We start from the raw sequence: 18828 nt of genomic DNA, 5'->3' as shown, positions 1-18828 counted from the left end.
CGAGAAAAGTGTTCAACATTTTTTTCTTCGTGAGAGAAAGCAGATACGCTACAAAAAAAAACAAAGTTTCGAGAAAAAAGATTGTTGTTTGATATGTTCTGAACTAGCAGAGGAGCACCACAAAAAAGTTTTGCAAGCAAAATGGACATTGTTCTTTCATCATAATAAGATGTTAATCTTAAAGTGTAATATATTTTCTATATTTCAGCTGTACAAACTCGAATTCAACACCCTGTATCTCGAAAACGAAGCGTTTGCAGAACCATGTTATTGAGACTCGGATTGGACATCCAATTTAGGAGCACTCCGTACATCATTTTGAGGTTGATATGATTACAAATTACAATAATAGAGTAAGATAACAACACATATCAGTTTCGGGCAGATAATACTCAATATTCCTTTTTTCCAAATAATCAGCATCAATCTATAACACAATAAAAAATATTTAATAGGTATATCTGGCTCCTCAGAATTCAGGTGATTTCAGATTAGATTATATCCATATACGTCACGTTTTGAGCAAATATTTCCAGAGTTTAATAACGCTTTCAAAATCGTTATCTTCTGCAATGTGAGTCATAAAATCTGCTGTAGAAAGGTGGCATTTCAAACGCAGACTTCCAATAATTAAAATATCGATTTTATGTCACAACAGAAGTGCATAACTATTTAAATATATTATGACGATATGAATGGATAATTCATTCACAAGGTCGAGGCATTTGACAAATTGTTTTCCAAATAAACCAGAATTTAAGTTGACACAAACATTAGAAGGTTGTCGTTTGGACTATCTTCAATTAAGTCAGCGTTGTGAATAAATTAAGAATATTGAATTCGCTGAAAATTTTACGAGAATGTTTAATATTATCTCCCATCTCACGGAATAACTTTGATCATGAAAAAAAATTATTAAGTATCTATCATTTCTTTCTTTCTAAAATTTCGCGACAAAGTGTGTAATTTTCGAAGTTTGAGCCGGGAATGGTCTCAAAAGATAAGGTTCAATTCACTGATGATGGATTCGTCTTCAAATTTAATAACTGTCGAAGGGAAAGACCTAGAAACTGAAAATTTCCAGGATAGGTTTGGATCTCGAATGCCGAGGTTAATTCAACTAATGGGAATAATCTAACTAGGGGTTCCGTGAAATTAAAGATTAGACTGAAATGAAATATTGTATTAAGATTCATTCAAAGATTTATTACAAAATTTTATGTTCATCGCGTCACCAGAAAAGAAGAATTAGAAGAACAGAAAAATTAGAGGACAGCACATTTCATGTTTTTATATTGAGCTGTTTTTGAAAATGCAATATTGGGATTTATTTTCTTCATTTCTAGCCGTTGGGATGAACAGAATTCTAAAAGTAAAGGCTGAATGAAAAGCCGGCTCAAGGGATTGTTGGAATTATTGGTATTATTGTTATGTTCATACTCAAGCGAAGTTAGACAGTCTTCTGTCATTTAATTTTGTTTATAGTGCTCCAGTCTCATCAGTTAATCTCATATAATTCATAAAAATATCACACAAAAAAGCACTCAGAAAATTTGCATTATAAATGAAATTAATATAGAATTACTGACAATGCTTCATAAATTTTCAAAAAAGTGCAGATTTGCGAAGAAAACGATACGACGATAACGAATGCAAAAACTCATCTTATTTTAATGACAACCACTGTACTCTCGTGATATGTATCAGTTAGTTTTTTTTATTTTCCTAAAATTCAAATAAAATCATTGAGGCAATTGTTTTCTACTCGTAATATTAGTGGCGTGTACAACTAACAACGCGTGAAAAAATAAGTCATACTAAAAAAATAAAATATACGTTTTAATGATAAACTGAACTAAAAATTTAAAATTATTAATTTCTAGAAAAAATTATCAACTAGAAAATAAATTTTACTGTATAAAAGCGTAGGATACCTTGTACTATATTTTCATACAAATCGTAGCGATGAAATAATTTCAACAGCTGATGATAACAAGCTCTTCAAGCTGGTTTCACAATAACATTCAGTTTCTCGTTAATTATTTCATTTCCATAATTATTTTTAATTTTTAGTTCGATTTGTTATAAAATAGTTTTTTAAACTGTTGTTTATTATTTCTTCGATTCTGGTTATGTTATTATTACAAAATCATTGTATTGTCATAGACGTTCTTAAGTTTATAGAAATTAATTTTAATTATTCACATTGAAGAGTGTTAAGAATGTATTGAGGATTGCATTTTTTTGACATGAGAATAAATTTGGATAAATAATAAATATTTTGTGTTTCATTGATAAATTTCGTTAATAATGTTACGATCTGGTAGTAGCTTGTAGAATACGAGTAAGGACAAAAATTGATTGTAGGTATATTCAAAACAAAATTCTTCACCATAAATATTCATTCATCGAAAATTGACGCAAAATACAGTTAATTTTTATACAATAATGTTAATTTCAAACTATGTTGACAAATATCAAATTTAATTTTCGTTTATACTCGTATTCAATGAACTAGGATAATATTTTCCACACATTGTAACCACGTTTTCATATCAGATTATCTATATGAAAGACACAAGATAGGCAAAAAGTTATTTAGATTTTCTGTATGACATTGAAAAACATTACGGTTCATTATTATTTCTTCTTTCATCCCAGAATTATGAAATTAATATCAATTAAAATGAGATTGTTTGTTTCAAAGGCCGAAAACGAAATTCATAACTTGAAAACTATTAGGACTAGGACTTTGTAGTAAACAAAAATGCATTGAGTATCATTTATGGTTTAGGTTCTGCAATTAGGACAAAAATTTGTATAAGATATGATACGAAGAAATAACAAACCATTGTCAAAATTCGCAAATTTGTTTTTGGATAAGATAACAATTTGTATTCATTATTCGCCAAAATGAAATTCCAAACTCCAGACTTAAAACAAATCCAAAATTGACATGACAAACTGAGGAATGCATCAATCAGCTGTAGTTATCAATACTGCGAAAATCTGCTTTGTTTTCTTTCACAAATTTTTTACACGAAATGTTTTATTTTCGTTAATCAAAAACTAGCAAATGGCAAAACCTCGATAAATCGAATTTCTCACAACCTGTGTGTCATTTATAAATTTATAAGCAATCAATGCGCTTTTCCTAGGTCAGTTACGTATGGAAATCGGGGGTGCATTTATCGAGTTACCTTGGTGTACAATTCCAGAGTTGACATGATTTCCAAAGGACGGCTCCGGACTATGGCACTGGTTTTTCCGGCGAGTTTCACCGCGGAAAACACGGAAAATCGTTCATTCGTCGGTTTGTCCGCGTTTTTCGTTGAAAAAATCAAATTGTTCGGCGGGACACTCGCAGCACAAAGCGTTCGTATTGCGACTGGATGTGCGAGCCGCTCTTTAACAGGACTGTACTCTGCGCAAGAACCATTGATTAGATCCAGCGACGTCGAAAATTGGGAGGTCGATAGGTTTGTATTGCAGATTCTTATTCAGTTTGAAGTTTGAACTTCATTGTTGTTTTTGGTTTGTTATTGTCAATAGCAGTGGCGCCACTAGAGGGAGGCCAGGGGGGGCAGGGATTGCGCCCCCTAAATTTTTCCTGTCCCTCCCTGAAATATTGTTTGAGCAAAACAATTCATCATGAATTTAACGTAAATTAGATGGACCTTCAAATCTTCGCCCTCCCTAAGGAATTCTAGCCCTTCCTAGCCCTTCGTCCCCTATTCTTGGCGTCGCTACTGGTCAATGTTAATATAAACTGTAGAAGAAAATTTTTCTGTTATTTATGCAACTTTGAGATAAAATGAAGTCAAACAAAATAATTACCACAAATATTTTAACCTGAAGAAAAATGTTGGCGAAACAATTGTTGTTAACTTTAAAATATTTGTAGAAATTATTTTCTTTCATTCAATTTGACAATGAATCCATCAAGAAACCGACAATTTCAATTCCGTACAAAAAATTAAATTCATTGTAGGATCAGTAAGAAGTAAATAATATGCATGAGACGAAAATGCATATATGGAAATACATAATAAATATAAATGACTAGAACAAAAGAAATAAAGTGTTTTACTTTTTAATCATAATGAGAATAATTTCCGTCAAGTAGAGACTGAAACAATTAAGAAAAAAATAAAGTACCTACATTAGATAATTAGATGAGTGAAAACATATAACTTTCTAAAAATATTTATTCAATGAATTTTTGAGAAAGTAACTTTTCGAACTATCATTTTGTCAAATTGGCTTATAAGTTCTTTAATATCCATGATTCAGATCTTGTAATACTATTTCTAACGTAATTATCCCCTCATATCTGCGCCCTTGCTTCATTCGGTTTGTTTTTGTGAATGATAATAATAATAATAATATTTATTCACCAACTTAAACACACTTACAGTTCATCAATATATACAGTTGTATGATAAAGGAGGTGAATGGATACATGGTTACCACAGAAGCTTTGGCTAAAAGCTATCACTTGTACGTGATGCCATTATATAAACCTTAAACAACTTTCAATTGGCGATAGATCAGACTATATAAAAAAAAGACTATAAAAAAAAATTCTGCGATTCTAATTATATATATGAACTCATTTACGCAACAATAATATAAAATAACTAACAATTTACTAAGGTTGAAGCAAAGACTAAGGCAAAGACGAATCTTTTGACATTTATACCTTCGAAAGAGACTATGATGACGAATGAAGTCAAATTAAAAAAAAAGTGTTTTCTCTGGTTGGAGTTCTTAGGTTTTCAGAAACTTATCCGAAGTCTCTGGTAACAGATAATTTCTCAAGAAACTAAAAAAATTGACGACATTTCAAATGTTGATCTTCTATTGAGAGCACTTACATTCCTTCTTGGAACTGGTTTACAGCTCCATCAATTTTCACCTTGCTAGTTTTATTGTGAATGCCATGACCGATTTTATGGATTTCAAATGATAATTAGATTGAGGCGATCTCTGAGATTCAAGAGTCTCTACTAGATCTGGAGAACGTGCAAACTGTAATTTTCGGTCAGTGCTTATATCCAGTTGTTCCACTCATCAATAGAGCGCGCCAGTATAGTTACTTGTTAATGGTCCCTTCGAATTCGGATAACACTAATTACAGAGATTTTGATTGGTTTCTTATAGAATTTCTGGAATGCTTCAGTTAGTGAGAGATAGAGGGCGTTAAAGCATATGTATGTTGGATAGTATATCCTCACAGTTGAAAGGTATCATAATTCAAAAAAAATTCTTTCGACTGCTGCAGGATATACGGGGGATGTACATAAAAAACCGATGAGCAGATGAATGTGTTTTATTTAATCTGCAACAAGGACATATTGGCCACTCATGCTCTCATCGAGTTGAAGAAATAAAATTTTTTTTAATATATTTGATTGACTTGGTCGTTACTTAGTGAATATCTATTATATTGGTATTAAATTGTAGTTTCCATTGCTTTATTATGTAAATAACAGTTTTTATATTACATACATAGTATTCAAAATGTAAGAAAGTAATTAAAATGGAAAAAAATCTGAAGAAGCATGATAAAATAGATAAAATATTAGAATAATTCATAAGTTATATCAACTCCCTCCAAAAAAAGGGAGTCGAAAATAAAAATAAAAAATAAAATGAAAATAAAAAAAGGAAGTCGAAAATAAAAATATTTTCGACCTTCTACAAAACCTCCATTAATTTCATATTGTTTCAATAAATTTTTGTTTTTGTGTTTGCAATCAAGTTAACTTATTGAAATTTGATTGTTCATTTTTTAGCTCTCTTTGAGTTTTCAGAGAGTGGATTCTGTGTTGGGTGATCATCACCTATTTGTATTCCTGTTTATATAAATAAATACATGAATGAAGACATAAATGAATAAATGAATAAATTAATAAATAAATAGATAAATGAAAAAATAAATGAATGAATAAAAAAATAAATGAATAAATCAATAAATGAATAAATGAATGAATAAATGAAGAAATAAATGAATGAATACAAAAATAAATTAATGAATAAATAAATAAATGAATGTTTAAATATATGAATAAATAAATAAACAAACAAAGACATAAATTTATACTTGAATTTATTCTGAGATCCATTCCTATATAAGGTGCACATAATTGAGAAGGAGAAGGAGAAGGAGATAGCCATCTCCATAGAGTGATCTGTTCCTAGAACAACATCGTCCCAATATCTGCGAAGGTAGTGTTGTTTTTTGTCTTTGTGAACATAATGATTTCATCCTTCTTTCAATGAGGGTAATAGGGAATTCTGTCTATATTGGTGGGGCTGCCATTTGCTATGTGTTATTTTTTATACATTATTATACAATTAGTGAAGGCGATATGAAGATTTTTATTGCAGGGAATGTTGACAAATGCAGCAGAGCGGAACAACCTTGAGCATGAAATATGAAAAGGCGGCCAGCAAACTGGGCCGAATTGCCGTCCCCCAAATGGAGTCGCCTGAAACGGCCCCTTCACTGTATCACCCCTAAAGCCGGTCCTGAGAATCATAGAAAATTCAATAGTTTTGACGACGCGTTCAATAAGAATGGACCACGCAGCGCATCAAAGGGAAATTGGCTTAAGGTGAATTTGCTCAAATTTTTTAAACGTTGCAGGACTGGTGATGTTGATCGAATGTCTTCATTGCATTACCTCTCTGAACTCAACCATTAGATTTAATTGATTTCCAGATATTTTGTGGGATATCAATTGCAATTATGATGTTAACATCTCCTGAATGTCTATTTCTATTATGTATGTATTTCTTATCAAACTGCATATATCTTGATGCCTGAAGTTCTGTATAGTCCATAAACTTGATCGTTCACTGTGATAGTTAACTCCGCAGATAGATTATTTTATATTTATCTATATATTTAAATTATACAGGGAGGATCGTGGATCAGAAAATGGTGATAATATACATTTTGGGCTAAAAGTTTATTCATCAAACTATACTTATTATTCAATGTACTATCACCTTCAGAAAGGTCGGTACACATTTTTGACTCATCCTGTGTAATCTAAAGGGTTGAAGTAAGAGCGGTGATGTAATAAAGACTAAAATCAAAACAGCATCACGAGTTCTACAACGTATAAAAAATTCGAGCAAAATTACCGAAAGCCAGTTTCCCTATGGATGCGATGCTTTGACTGTATTTCTTCCGGTTTTTTTCTGACTGCATAAAATACTCTTTCGGTACTCAATATATCTACATATGGGATTTTTGTTGATTAAGCTTGAAATGCAGCACCTACATTTTGGCGCCCTAGGCGACAGCTTACCTTATCTACCCCCTAGCGACGGCCCTGGCTGTTCTGTTGAAGTCTTTACCGAAATTTAATTACAAAAGTTGATGTAAATAAAACAAAACAATAAGAATAAATGAAAAAAACCATGAAAAACCAATCTTTCTCTTCATGTTCCATGCAATCTATCCCATCACTTTCAGCCATAGAGTAATAAACATAGGTAGAGGGAGTATACGCAATTTCACATGTCCCCAACATGGTTAGATGCATTCGGATTGTGATATATTTTCAAATCCACAATTTTACTATATTATTATGAATGTATACATTCATATAATATATATATATATATATATATATATATATATATATATATATATATATATATATATATATATATATATATATATTATAATGAATGAATAAAATAAAATATAGTTATTTGAGTGACTCTCGATTAAATATGCAAATTTGAATATTTGGAGTTCGATATTTTCCCTAATTGTCGAATCTATACTAAGCAGAATATTTATTATTTTCTGTATCTACCTGCTGAAATACAAGGTTTGGCTACTTTTGCGCTCCTAGTGTCATCAGCTGTTTCACGTCGTTTAACGAGCTTGAAGTTTTTTTCTGAATTTCTGATGTATTTAGGTATTTATCTCAATATATTTCGAGTTATTATGAAACATGGATTCACTATGGCTGGTTTTCTTTTTGGAAAAACCCGCGAATTGAGTGAAATATCGTATCACTGATATGTTTTCATTTTCGCGCACCTCATGTCGAAGCTTAGAATATAGATACCAATATTACCAACCAATATTAAAATCAAATGTTTTTTACTTATTCTGAAGTCTACGAGCTTTTGCGTTAGACGGAGTTTGTTCGAGGAATTACATAAAAATTATGTAATTATTAATAACCCTGTATACGGAGTCTTGTAACATCTTATTACAACTCAGGTTCGACAATATTGAGATTGTAATTATTATCTTCAACTTTTTGTAACAAAAAAATCGCCACATTCTTGATTTTCTAAAGGTAAGTAATAACCCTCTCTCTGCATGTTTGACACCCTGTATCTCAAAAACTGTACATTAGATCTTGTTGTGCCCATGGAGACATTTGATCAGGACTTCATAAACTACATTATACTAAATTTTCAGCCAATTCGACTGGGACCCATTTTCCATAGAAACCGTGCGGGGTCCTTTGATAGTTCATATTGGGGAACAAATTCGAAAATGAAATATGCTCCCTCTAATCTATGTTTATTAGCTATCTGAGCTTTCAGCCTACATTACGTCATCCGAAACCCACCTCAGCAGCATCATCTGCGAGGCCGTTCCTCGCGTGAGAAAGACCCAGAGATGAGCTCTCTTGGTCCCCGGCACACACAATCCTGTTGTAAGGTAACTGTACCGGGATCGGCCCTCAATACCGCTATAGAGCCGGTGCACTCTTCGAAGGCACCGTTAGCCCAACGACGGATCCACGAGCGGTAACTTCTCACTGTGTCACTGACCTCCAGTGACTTCCACCTGGCCGCTTACACTCAGTCACTTGGCCGCCATCGCGCAGCAACAGGTGCCTTCTTCTCCACTCGACGGACGTCCTCATCCCTCAGCGGATACCCCATTCGAAATAGCCGTCTAGACGACCCGAGCTGATACCACGCGCGCGTTCCGTACGATCGGTCCTGGTCCTTCGCGCTGGACTCTTGAAAGTGTTTGTGAGGATTCTAGCTGGTTTATGGTTTGTTTGTGATCAGTTTTTGGTTTGGTGGACAGTGCATGGATGTTTTGTTGTTTTGGGGGTGATGTAATTGTTTTTTTTTGTATATATTGTTTGGTGAATAGTGAGTACGATTCTGGGTTTCTGCAATTTTTTTAACCGGATGGTGGATTTGGTTTTCTTGTAGGGCGCATGGCGTAAATTATTTATTCAACAAACAAATGTTGCGAATTCTGCGTTGCATGTTTTAAATGGTGATTTTTGTTAGTGACTTTTATTTCGAAGTTTTCGCGGGTATTGTTATGATTTGTGTGATTAAAAAATTTATTATAAACCTGGCTGAAACTGAATATAACACTGCAAATTTTCCAATAACATTACATAACATAAACTCCATCTTAGCTTTGAAAAAATATTCAGTCTTCAGTTCGCAATCAGTATTGAATTTTATGGTATATTTATTTAAGCAATGTCAACTGTATTCACCTTGAATACGCACACAAAACCGGGCAATTTCTGAACTTTTTGTTGTCACCACTTTGCTATGTTGACGATGTACTTCTTTTGATTTTGCGTATTGATTTCATTCGCAATAAGAAATTAGTTTTCGATTATTCAGCATTCATATAAAATATTGATTTAATAATAATTAATCTTCCAGTATGAAATGAAACATTAGGAATAGACTCTCAATATTTGTTTTTTAAGCAGTCGAAGGATTGTTTTGACAGTCTGGCAATGTCAATGACAATTTCCTCCGATCGCTGACGTCATACCATTGCTAAAACTAAAGAACTATAGCGTTTTCAAATTTTCATTGAGAAAGTATAAAAGAGATATTTTCATCACAAAATTCAGTTATTCGGAATGTCAATATATGAAAAAGTTAATATGTAGCTAACAATTTTTATGAAAATAAAATAACACTTGAATATTAATTTGATTGGATTTCCATCAAAAGAATACTGAGTCGATCAACTTATTTGGTTTATCATTTTGACAGTAACCAATTTAGAACATTAGAACATAATAGGAAAAAAGTATTGATTTGATGTCAGGAGCTTATGAGCGTTCTTTCATTTATACGCATACTGCGTCCTTGAAGACATCATAACTGAATATGATATGAGCTGTGATTTATTGAGATGTCTTTGTTGCCGGTTAGTTCACCTAAATGAAGGCATCTGTTCATACGATCCCCTTGAAATTCGGCATTAATATTTTATATACGGTGTTGCATGACAAAATAATTACAATATATTCAAATGAAATTTGGTGGGTTTCAAGAAGTGTTAGTGCGCATTTATTGAGATGCAATTAAGAAGTTTATGTTCATCATTGGCGTGCATACCGGTAAAGAATGTTCTCTCTTCAAATCTTACGCCACTGGATATTTCAAACTAGAAAGTGTTTTATAATTTCGTGCTCAATTTGTGACAAAAATCTCTCATGCTTTTTCCTATAGGGTGTCGTTTTTAGGTAAAAAAATTGAATATCTTCACGCGTATTTTTAATTTTTTTTTTTTAAGAATTATCTGGTATCGACTCTGGCATGGGACATTTTTCGTCACAAATTGAACAAGGAATTCAAAAATAATTTCTAGTTTGAAATATCTCAGTGACGTAGCTTTGTTTCCTTTTGAAAAGTTTTTAAGAAAAACTTTAACACCTCGGATTATGAAGCTTTTGTGAACAAAAGTTATATAGCGAACTGTAATTATTTTTTCATGCAGAACCACCCTTTGAAGTTTATCGCACCTATTTACTACAACCCTGTATATACAAAATTAATTTCAAGCCTGTAGGATCTGTTATATCGGAAATGTTGTTTTTTTTTCTCAGTATTTTTCCCGATAATGATAAAAAGGCAGTTTTTATGTAGAATGTACCTGAAAAAAAACTGATGAAAATCACGTTTTAACAATTGTTGAGAAATAGGGCAAAATAGTTTTGAGCTGACTTATAAACGAGGAGGTTGGGCTATAAAACCAGTTGGAAAAAAAATCTAATGGTTAGGTTAGAAAGAAAACAAAGAAAATTCTTATGGTTATGGTTGAATCCGCATATGATTTCGATTTATAGAATCTATCTATCCATTCGACAATGTAAAAGAATGAGACAATCACAATAGACCATATGCGCGATATTAGCAACAAATACATAATAATAACAAACTGTTAACGAACTAAGCAGGTTTTGATGTCAATGACCTTGGCAGTAATCCGTGGAAACTAATTATGAAAGACATACGAGGCGGCAAATAGCTGATTTGTTGGAAGAAGACGACTTTTCCAAATAGGTTAGATTTGGCAATCAGAACTTGGTCTAAATTCGTTATGTTGCAAAAAGTGCAGAGTCGAACTTTTTTTTAGGACGAGAGTTAGACGATGGGAATTTGTAGAGTATAATTATATTCTGCACATCCACAGAATCTTATCCAGTTTAGGGTTTAATTAGATTCAGTTAATTTTGTGGGATTTTCGAGATGTTGGGATTGAAGCTTTAGGTTCGTTAATTCTATTCATTATCCGGCAGTTTAGGATGTTTTAACTTGGATGGATTTTTCTATCGGATTCTAGATTATGATTTCATTCAGATTGGATTCAGAGTTCAAATTTGTTGGGATCCTAATTGTTTTCTATACAGGGTGTTTTTGAAATAATACGATTTCAACGAACATTGAATATGCCTTTTTTCAGTTCAAGTTATTCGTCGATTCGTTTATTTTAAAATTAAGTTTGACAATGAAGCCCATATGATAAATGAATATTTCAAATAAGATTTTTCATTTTTTAGCCTTTTAAATGCACAGATCTGATTGTGAGCTAGGAATGTCAATTCAGTACGTACAGAAATTAAAATGATTGAAACCGAGTAAATATACAGGAAGTTGCTAAATTTAAGATACAAACAAAAATGATAGATTCCTTGGATTATTTTAAGAAAAAAGTGTCTTATAAACACTTGAAAATGATTTGTTTTCGAGATACAGGGTGTCAAAGTTTGATTATTCATCTAGTTCCTTCCCTTCATAAGATATCGAAGTTAATTTGGCATCGATATTCCATTTGAAGTTTTTCATCATGTGATATGCTAATTTTGAATGCAATCTACAGGGTGTTTTTTTTTAAACAGTGCCTCCTTTTTTCCTCCAGTACTTTTTTTCGGTGGACCACTGGTAGTTTAGAAAAATTTAAAAAGAAACTGTTATCAGATACTTAACTTTCTTGTAGTTGTCTCACCTGCTACTAATTCCGAGAAAAAAAAATTCAAACAATTCTCTGGTAATCCTCAGGAAAATCCAAATTTTAACGAAAATCTACTTGGTAAGATGTAATGATAAATTTATTATGAATTTTGGTACTCATTCACGTAATATATAGCGAAAATTAATAAAGAGTCGATGAAATGCTACAATCATCACAAAAAAGTAGGACTACAAGTAACACCCTGTATCTCGAAAACAAAGTGTATGAAGACCCATGTTTAGAGGACATTCTTTTCTTAAAATGATCCAAGGAATCTCCCGTTTTCCTTGGTACCCCAAATTTAGGAACAGTCTTTATATAAAAAAATTAATAAATTATTATAAAAAATTGAATGAATAAAATTCTTGCTATTATAAGGTGTGTGAATAAGTCTTTCCCGTTTTTTTTCAAATTTTGAGCCTTTATTGTGAAAAAATGGTTACAAATGAATTATTGAAAGTATTGGCCATCGCTAGCTACAACTTTTCCCCATCTTTCTGGCAACATACGAATCCCGTTGCGAAAAAATTCGACCGGTTTGGCCTCTATCCAGTCATCCACCCATTTTTTGGCTTCCTCGTAGGAATGGAAGTGCTGGTCAGCCAGGCCATGCGTCATCGATCTGAAGAGATGGTAATCAGACGGAGCAATGTCTGGACTATACGGCGGGTGGGGTAGGATTTCCCATTTGAGCGTTTCTAAGTATGTTTTCACCGGCTGTGCAACATGTGGGCGAGCATTGTCATGTTGCAAAATAACTTTGTCGTGCCTGTCGGAGTATTGTGGCCTTTTTTCTCGCAGTGCGCGGCTCAAACGCATCAATTGTCGTCGATAGACCTCGCCTGTGATCCTTTCATTCGGTTTCAGAAGCTCATAGTAAACCACACCTAGCTGGTCCCACCATATACAGAGCATGAGCTTGGCGCCAATTCTTGATCTTCAAAGATTTGTCGAAATCGCCACTTTTGAAGCGTCGAAACCATCCGCGAACACTTGAATCATCGACACAACCTTCTCCATAAGCTTCCTGAAGCAACCGATGCGCCTCGGCAGCAGATTTCTTCAAATTGAACCAATAAAGTGAAACTTCCCGCAAATGACGTCGACTCGGCTCAAATTTCGACATTTTCACGATTTCAAAAATTTATGATGCGAAAAAATTTCAACTAATGTGTTAGTGTGGAATTGTTGACAGATGAATAAGCTTTGATTATGACATATGTAACCATTAAATACTCGCACAGTATTGGTGGCGCCATCTCTTACAAAAAACGGGAAAGACTTATTCACACACCTGATATTATTTCATCTACTGGGTAATTCAAAATTTTGTGTTAAGATCTCAGAAGCATAATTTCAGGTCGAAATAAGTGTTTTTTTTTCCACAGAGCGTTAAAGTTTCAAGATTTTTTTAGTTTTTTGTCTGCAGATCTTTCTGTTTTTGAGAAAGTAAGATCAAATTTGGAAGATCTATAGGTTCGTTAAGTTGTTTTGAGAAAACTTGTAATTCAGATCACAAACGACATACGTAAAATTTTTTGTTTTCATTGTGATATAATTGGTTCCTACCTTTCGTTGAAAATATTAATTAAATGTAGCGAATTACCAAAAATTATTTTACCTCTTTCTCGACAACGATCGCAGATGCGTAAAAATTACATAAGAAAGAAAATGTATGAACGAAATTTAGAATTCATTCCATATGTTAGAATTTACCGGAGGTGTATTACAAAAAAGGTTATGAGGTGAAAAAGGGCTTGACCCCCTGTAGCTTGTTACAACCACTGAACATACTTAAAACGTAACCGATATTTCAAATTTGATCTTAAATTTCAAAAACAGAAAGAGCTATGAAGAAAAAACTGAAAAACCTTGAAACTTTAACGCTCTATGGGAAAAAAAAGTCCTATAACGAACTGATAAATACGCTCCTGAAATCTTGACACTCAATTTTGAATCACCCTGTATGTCTTGTGCAATTGATATTCAAGTGACTCGAGGTGAAAGAAATAATAATCAATCTTTCCATTTCTTTCAGTTTAAAAAAATATTGGATCGATTCGGTCTTCACTTGATGAAAATTCTTTTCAATAGAAATTGAATGACATTTATTCTAATCCCTTTTTCAATTATTTAATGTAAAAATTTTTTCGCTACACAGTAGCTTCTTCAGATAATCAACTGTTTTCAATAAAATTTGAATTTTTCAATAACAGTTATTCAAAAATGTAAAATATTTGAAAGAACTACTGTGTATCGAAACAATTGTTAAAGTGAATAATTAAAATATGACATAGAATAATTGTTATTTAATTTCTATTAGTTTAAAAAAAGTTTTAATGGACGATCAAAATATTTTTTCTCTAATTCTGTGGTTATTCCGTTCATTCTTCCACATCTTGTAGAACAAAATCGTGCGAGAATATATCAGAAACGCACAGTTTTCATGGTTATTTTTTATTATTCTATGGTGGTACTCCGAACTTTCCGCCACGGCTTTATCTGTCAATTCATCAATTTGCCTTAAAGAAATCAGTTCTGCCAACCAACATTTTTCAATGCAAAAATCACTAAAATATATTTATGGAAATATTTCATTAATTTCAATGAAAATGCAATGAATTAGAGAAAATAATGTATAATACTCGTACAGAAGGCTCATTCTACCACTCGTTCATTCCAAAACTCGCCACTTCGTGGCTCGTTTTTGAATTTTGAACTCGTGGAAGAATATCAATGCCTTCTGCACTTGTATTATAAATAACTATTTTAAACTACCAAAAATATTTCTAGAATTCTTTTCGTATGCACACCTAAAAATAAGTATACTCACCATCGAAAATCGACCTCTACCTCTCCTTCCCGCATCAGCTGACCAAAGGTCACTAAAGTTTGTTGATCCTCCTGAACCCGAAAAGGAGAAAGTTGCACCCCCTTAACTCTCTCAATTCTTCCACATGGTCCCGTAATTATGCGCAAAATCGCCTGTCCCAAGTTCAATGTCTTCTATATAACGCTGGCAGTTTGCTATAATACACCCCCACATTTCCACGGACCTTTCCACATTTTCAGTTTCTTTTCGATGGGAGACTCAACGCGTCATAGAGTCTCCCAGACGCACGTGTAAAATGGGCCGGGAAATCGCGGATTGGGAAATGATTTTCAAGTCGAAATGTTCGTTTGAGAGTGTCAGGTAATGATTAGATTATTTATTTGTAGGAATTCCATTCGAAAAATATAGAAATTACGTTCGAATTATTATGGTGAATTGAGGTGCATAGATTCGAAGACGTCAAGATGTTTCTTTACTCCAAGTCATAGAGTCAAAGATTTTAATTATTCCAGTTATTCGAAATGTCAAGAGTGTAAATTGTGATAAGTACTTTTGAATTGTGTTTGAAGCACGAAAGAATTCAAGAAAAGATGTATGCAGATGTTCGAAAATATTTCTATAATTCTATATTTCGAAAATATTACATCTACCGCTTCATATTTATATCAAGAACTGGTAAGAAATGGTATCAGATATTAGATTACTTAGGTCTCTACTTGAAGATAATACATTTTCAAATGTATCTTAATTTCACACTTTAGCGAGATAATTAGAAGAATACTGTTGTCAAAAAACTTAATTCATATTGTATTGGTAGAAATAGTTTCTAATAACCAAACAGAGGTATATGGACTCAGATTTATTAGAGTCTAAAAATTATTTATTGAAATAATTATTATAATCGCGAGTGTGGAAGTAATTTTCACGTTGGGAAAATCCAGGTAATGATTAAATGAGTTTTCTGTAGGAATTCTATTTGATTCATTCACGAAAATAGTAATTACGTACAAATGAATCTGGAAAATTTTGATTTGAAAACGTCTGTGTTTCTTTACTCGATATCACAGAGTCATAGATTTTTAAAAATTAGTACCTAAATAGAAATGTCAAAAGTGTGAATTGTGATAATTAGTTTCGAATTGTGTTTGCAGCAAATCAAACAACGAAAGATTTCAAGAAGTGATGTATACAAATGCTCGAAAACATTTCTATAATTTGGTTTTCAGAGGATATCGAAAATATTATGATGATTACTGCTTTATATTCATATCAAGAACTGGTATTAAAAGATATCAGATACTTAATCGCATGGGTCTTTACTTGAAGGTAATTCATTCGAAAATTTAACTTAAGTTCACTGTTTAGCTCGAAAATTACAATTCATATTGCTCAGGTATGAAAGATTTGAGTAAAATTGAGAATATTTATTAAAGTCATTGCATATAATATGGAACTTTGGTATCTCATCATCTCAGTTGTAGAAAAGATTATTTCAGTCTGAAAAATATTTTAATGGTTATTATCAATTTATTATTATCAGGAAACTACTACAAAAATCCAAAAATCTGAATTGAATACAAAATTCAACAATTGTCAATTGTCGACAAAATTGGTTGACAAAAAGTGTAATTAACGTTAAAAAAATAGCCATTTCAGTGGATGCGGTAATTTTGAGAATTAAATTAATTTTGTATATATCTATCATCATCATAAATTTGCAAATTTGTATATATGTAAAAACCATGCTCTCTAATTTAAGTAGATTTAAGAAGATCCTTCAGCTTACCTTCTGCCTGGCTTGAAATAATTCTTCATTTTTCTACTCCTGCTTCAATCTTACATTCAATTTTTTTCTTCCAGGTTGCACCAACCTTAATGACAGTCACGTGAATAAGATTCATCTGAAAACAATGAGTAATCGTGCGTTATTTGGGATTTTTAAGAAGAAAAAATTTTGACCCTAGTGTGATCAATAAGCCTTCGTTGACTAGTGTGATTTAGTCAACTCAAATTTAGAGTTTTTCGTTGAATTCGTTTTTTTGTTGTTCATTTTGAACTGAAAGCAACACGTGTACCTGAAAATTTCGTAGTCTTCTTACTGCCGATTTGGTTTTATAATTCAAGGACAACAGCAGATGCAGATATTTCACGATGCCAAGTACTATAAGAGGTGAGTTTTTTGTCTATTCTTTCTTTGTAGCTTAAAATTCGAGTACCAAATTTCGGCAATGACGATAACAATTATGAATATCAATTTAAAATCGAATGAAATCACACCAAAGCAATGACCAGCTTTTGTTCGCTAACTCCAATTTTCCAAAAAAGATCAACTTCTGGATTCTCACATAAGTGACACTTATTAGGCCAATTGAAAAGTCTGATCACAGATGGCGTTGCTAGTATCTATTAAATCCATATGATTTTTAGTTAGTACCAACCTTCGAACTATACGTGTCAAAATTTGACAGCAGTCCTACCATTAGTTTGTGAGATTGCGTTGTGAGTGTAGTTACTTTCGTTATTTGAAAAAATATGGAGAAACAAGAATTTCGTGCGCTGATAAAATATTGCCTTTTGAAGGGAAAAAATACAGTTGAAGCAGAATCTTGGCTTGATGAAGAGTTTCCGGGGTCTGCACCAGGAAAATCAATCATCATTGATTGGTATGCTAAGTTTAAACGTGGTGAAATGAGCACCGAAGACGGCGAACGCAGTGGACCCCAAAAGGTGCTGTCAATCAAAAGAGTTCACAAAATAATTATGAATGATCGTAAAGTGAAGTTGATTGGGATAGCAGACATTGTGAAGATATCATCTGAAAGTGTTCATCAAATCATTCACGAATATTTGTACATGAGAAAGCTGTGTGCAAAATGGGTGCAGCACGAGCTCACAATGATCAAAAGCAACAACGTGTTAATGATCCTGAGCAGTGTTCGAAGCTGTTTAAGTGCAATCAACCTGAATTTTTGCGTCGATATATGACAATGGATGAAAGATGGCTCCATCATTTCACTCCGTATTCAATCGACAATCAGCTGAGTGGACTGCACACGATGAACCGAATCCACAGCGAGGAAAAACACTACAGTCAGCTGACAAGGTTATGGCATCAGTATTCTGGGATGCGCAAGGTATAATAATCATTGATTACATCCAAAATGGCCAAATCATCAACAGTGATTATTATATAGCGTTATTGTATCGTTTAAAGGATGAAATCGTTAAAAAACGGCCCCATTTGTAGAAAAACAAGGTGCTGTTTTTTCAAGACAATGCGCCGTGTCACAAATCAATGGAAACAATAGCAAAATTGCATGAATTGGGCTTCGAAATGGTTCTGCATTCACCGTATTCACCAGATCTGGCTCCCAGCGACTTTTTCCTGTTCTCAGACCTCAAAAGAATGCTCGCTGAAAAGAAATTTAGCGTCAATGAAGAAGTAATCGCCGAAACTGAGGCCGAATTTGAAGCGAAAGACAAATCGTACTACAAAAATGGTATCGAAAAGTTGGAAGATCGCTATAATTGCTGTATCGCCCTCGAAGGCAACTATGTTGAATAATAAAATCGAATTTTGTCAAAAAAAATGTGTTATACTATGGTAGACCGGGGACTTTTCAATTGGCCTGTTAGCTTAAAATCCGAGTACCAAATATCGACAATGACGATAACAATTATGATTATCAATTTGAAATAGAATCAAATTATAGCAAAGCAC

The 18828-nt window shown here is 32.8% G+C and overlaps 2 protein-coding genes across 3 annotated transcripts in view; one reads left to right on the top strand and one right to left on the bottom strand.

Annotated features, from left to right (window-relative positions):
* LOC123675975 (unconventional myosin-Va) overlaps positions 1-3402 on the bottom strand; it is a 41014-nt gene extending 37612 nt beyond the window's left edge. Inside the window, exon 1 of the mRNA XM_045611594.1 lies at positions 3201-3402. Coding sequence (XP_045467550.1) covers positions 3201-3227 — 27 coding nt within the window. The 5' untranslated portion in view covers positions 3228-3402. The remainder of the gene's footprint in view (positions 1-3200) is intronic.
* Positions 3403-8867: 5465 nt separating this feature from the next.
* Positions 8868-18828, top strand: part of LOC123675919 (probable nuclear hormone receptor HR3) — a 189003-nt gene continuing 179042 nt past the window's right edge. The window contains exons 1-2 of one of the 2 annotated variants that reach the window (XM_045611531.1): positions 8868-9047; positions 16968-17277. In XM_045611531.1, the coding sequence (XP_045467487.1) occupies positions 17259-17277 (19 nt within the window). In that variant the 5' untranslated portion in view covers positions 8868-9047; positions 16968-17258. Of the gene's footprint in view, positions 9048-16304; positions 16434-16967; positions 17278-18828 lie in introns of those variants that run through there. The other variant, XM_045611523.1, reaches the window with a different exon arrangement.

Source organism: Harmonia axyridis, chromosome 1 (assembly GCF_914767665.1).
Source record: "Harmonia axyridis chromosome 1, icHarAxyr1.1, whole genome shotgun sequence".
Classification (NCBI taxonomy): Eukaryota; Metazoa; Arthropoda; class Insecta; order Coleoptera; family Coccinellidae; genus Harmonia; species Harmonia axyridis.
This window is presented reverse-complemented; position numbering and strand designations above follow the sequence as displayed.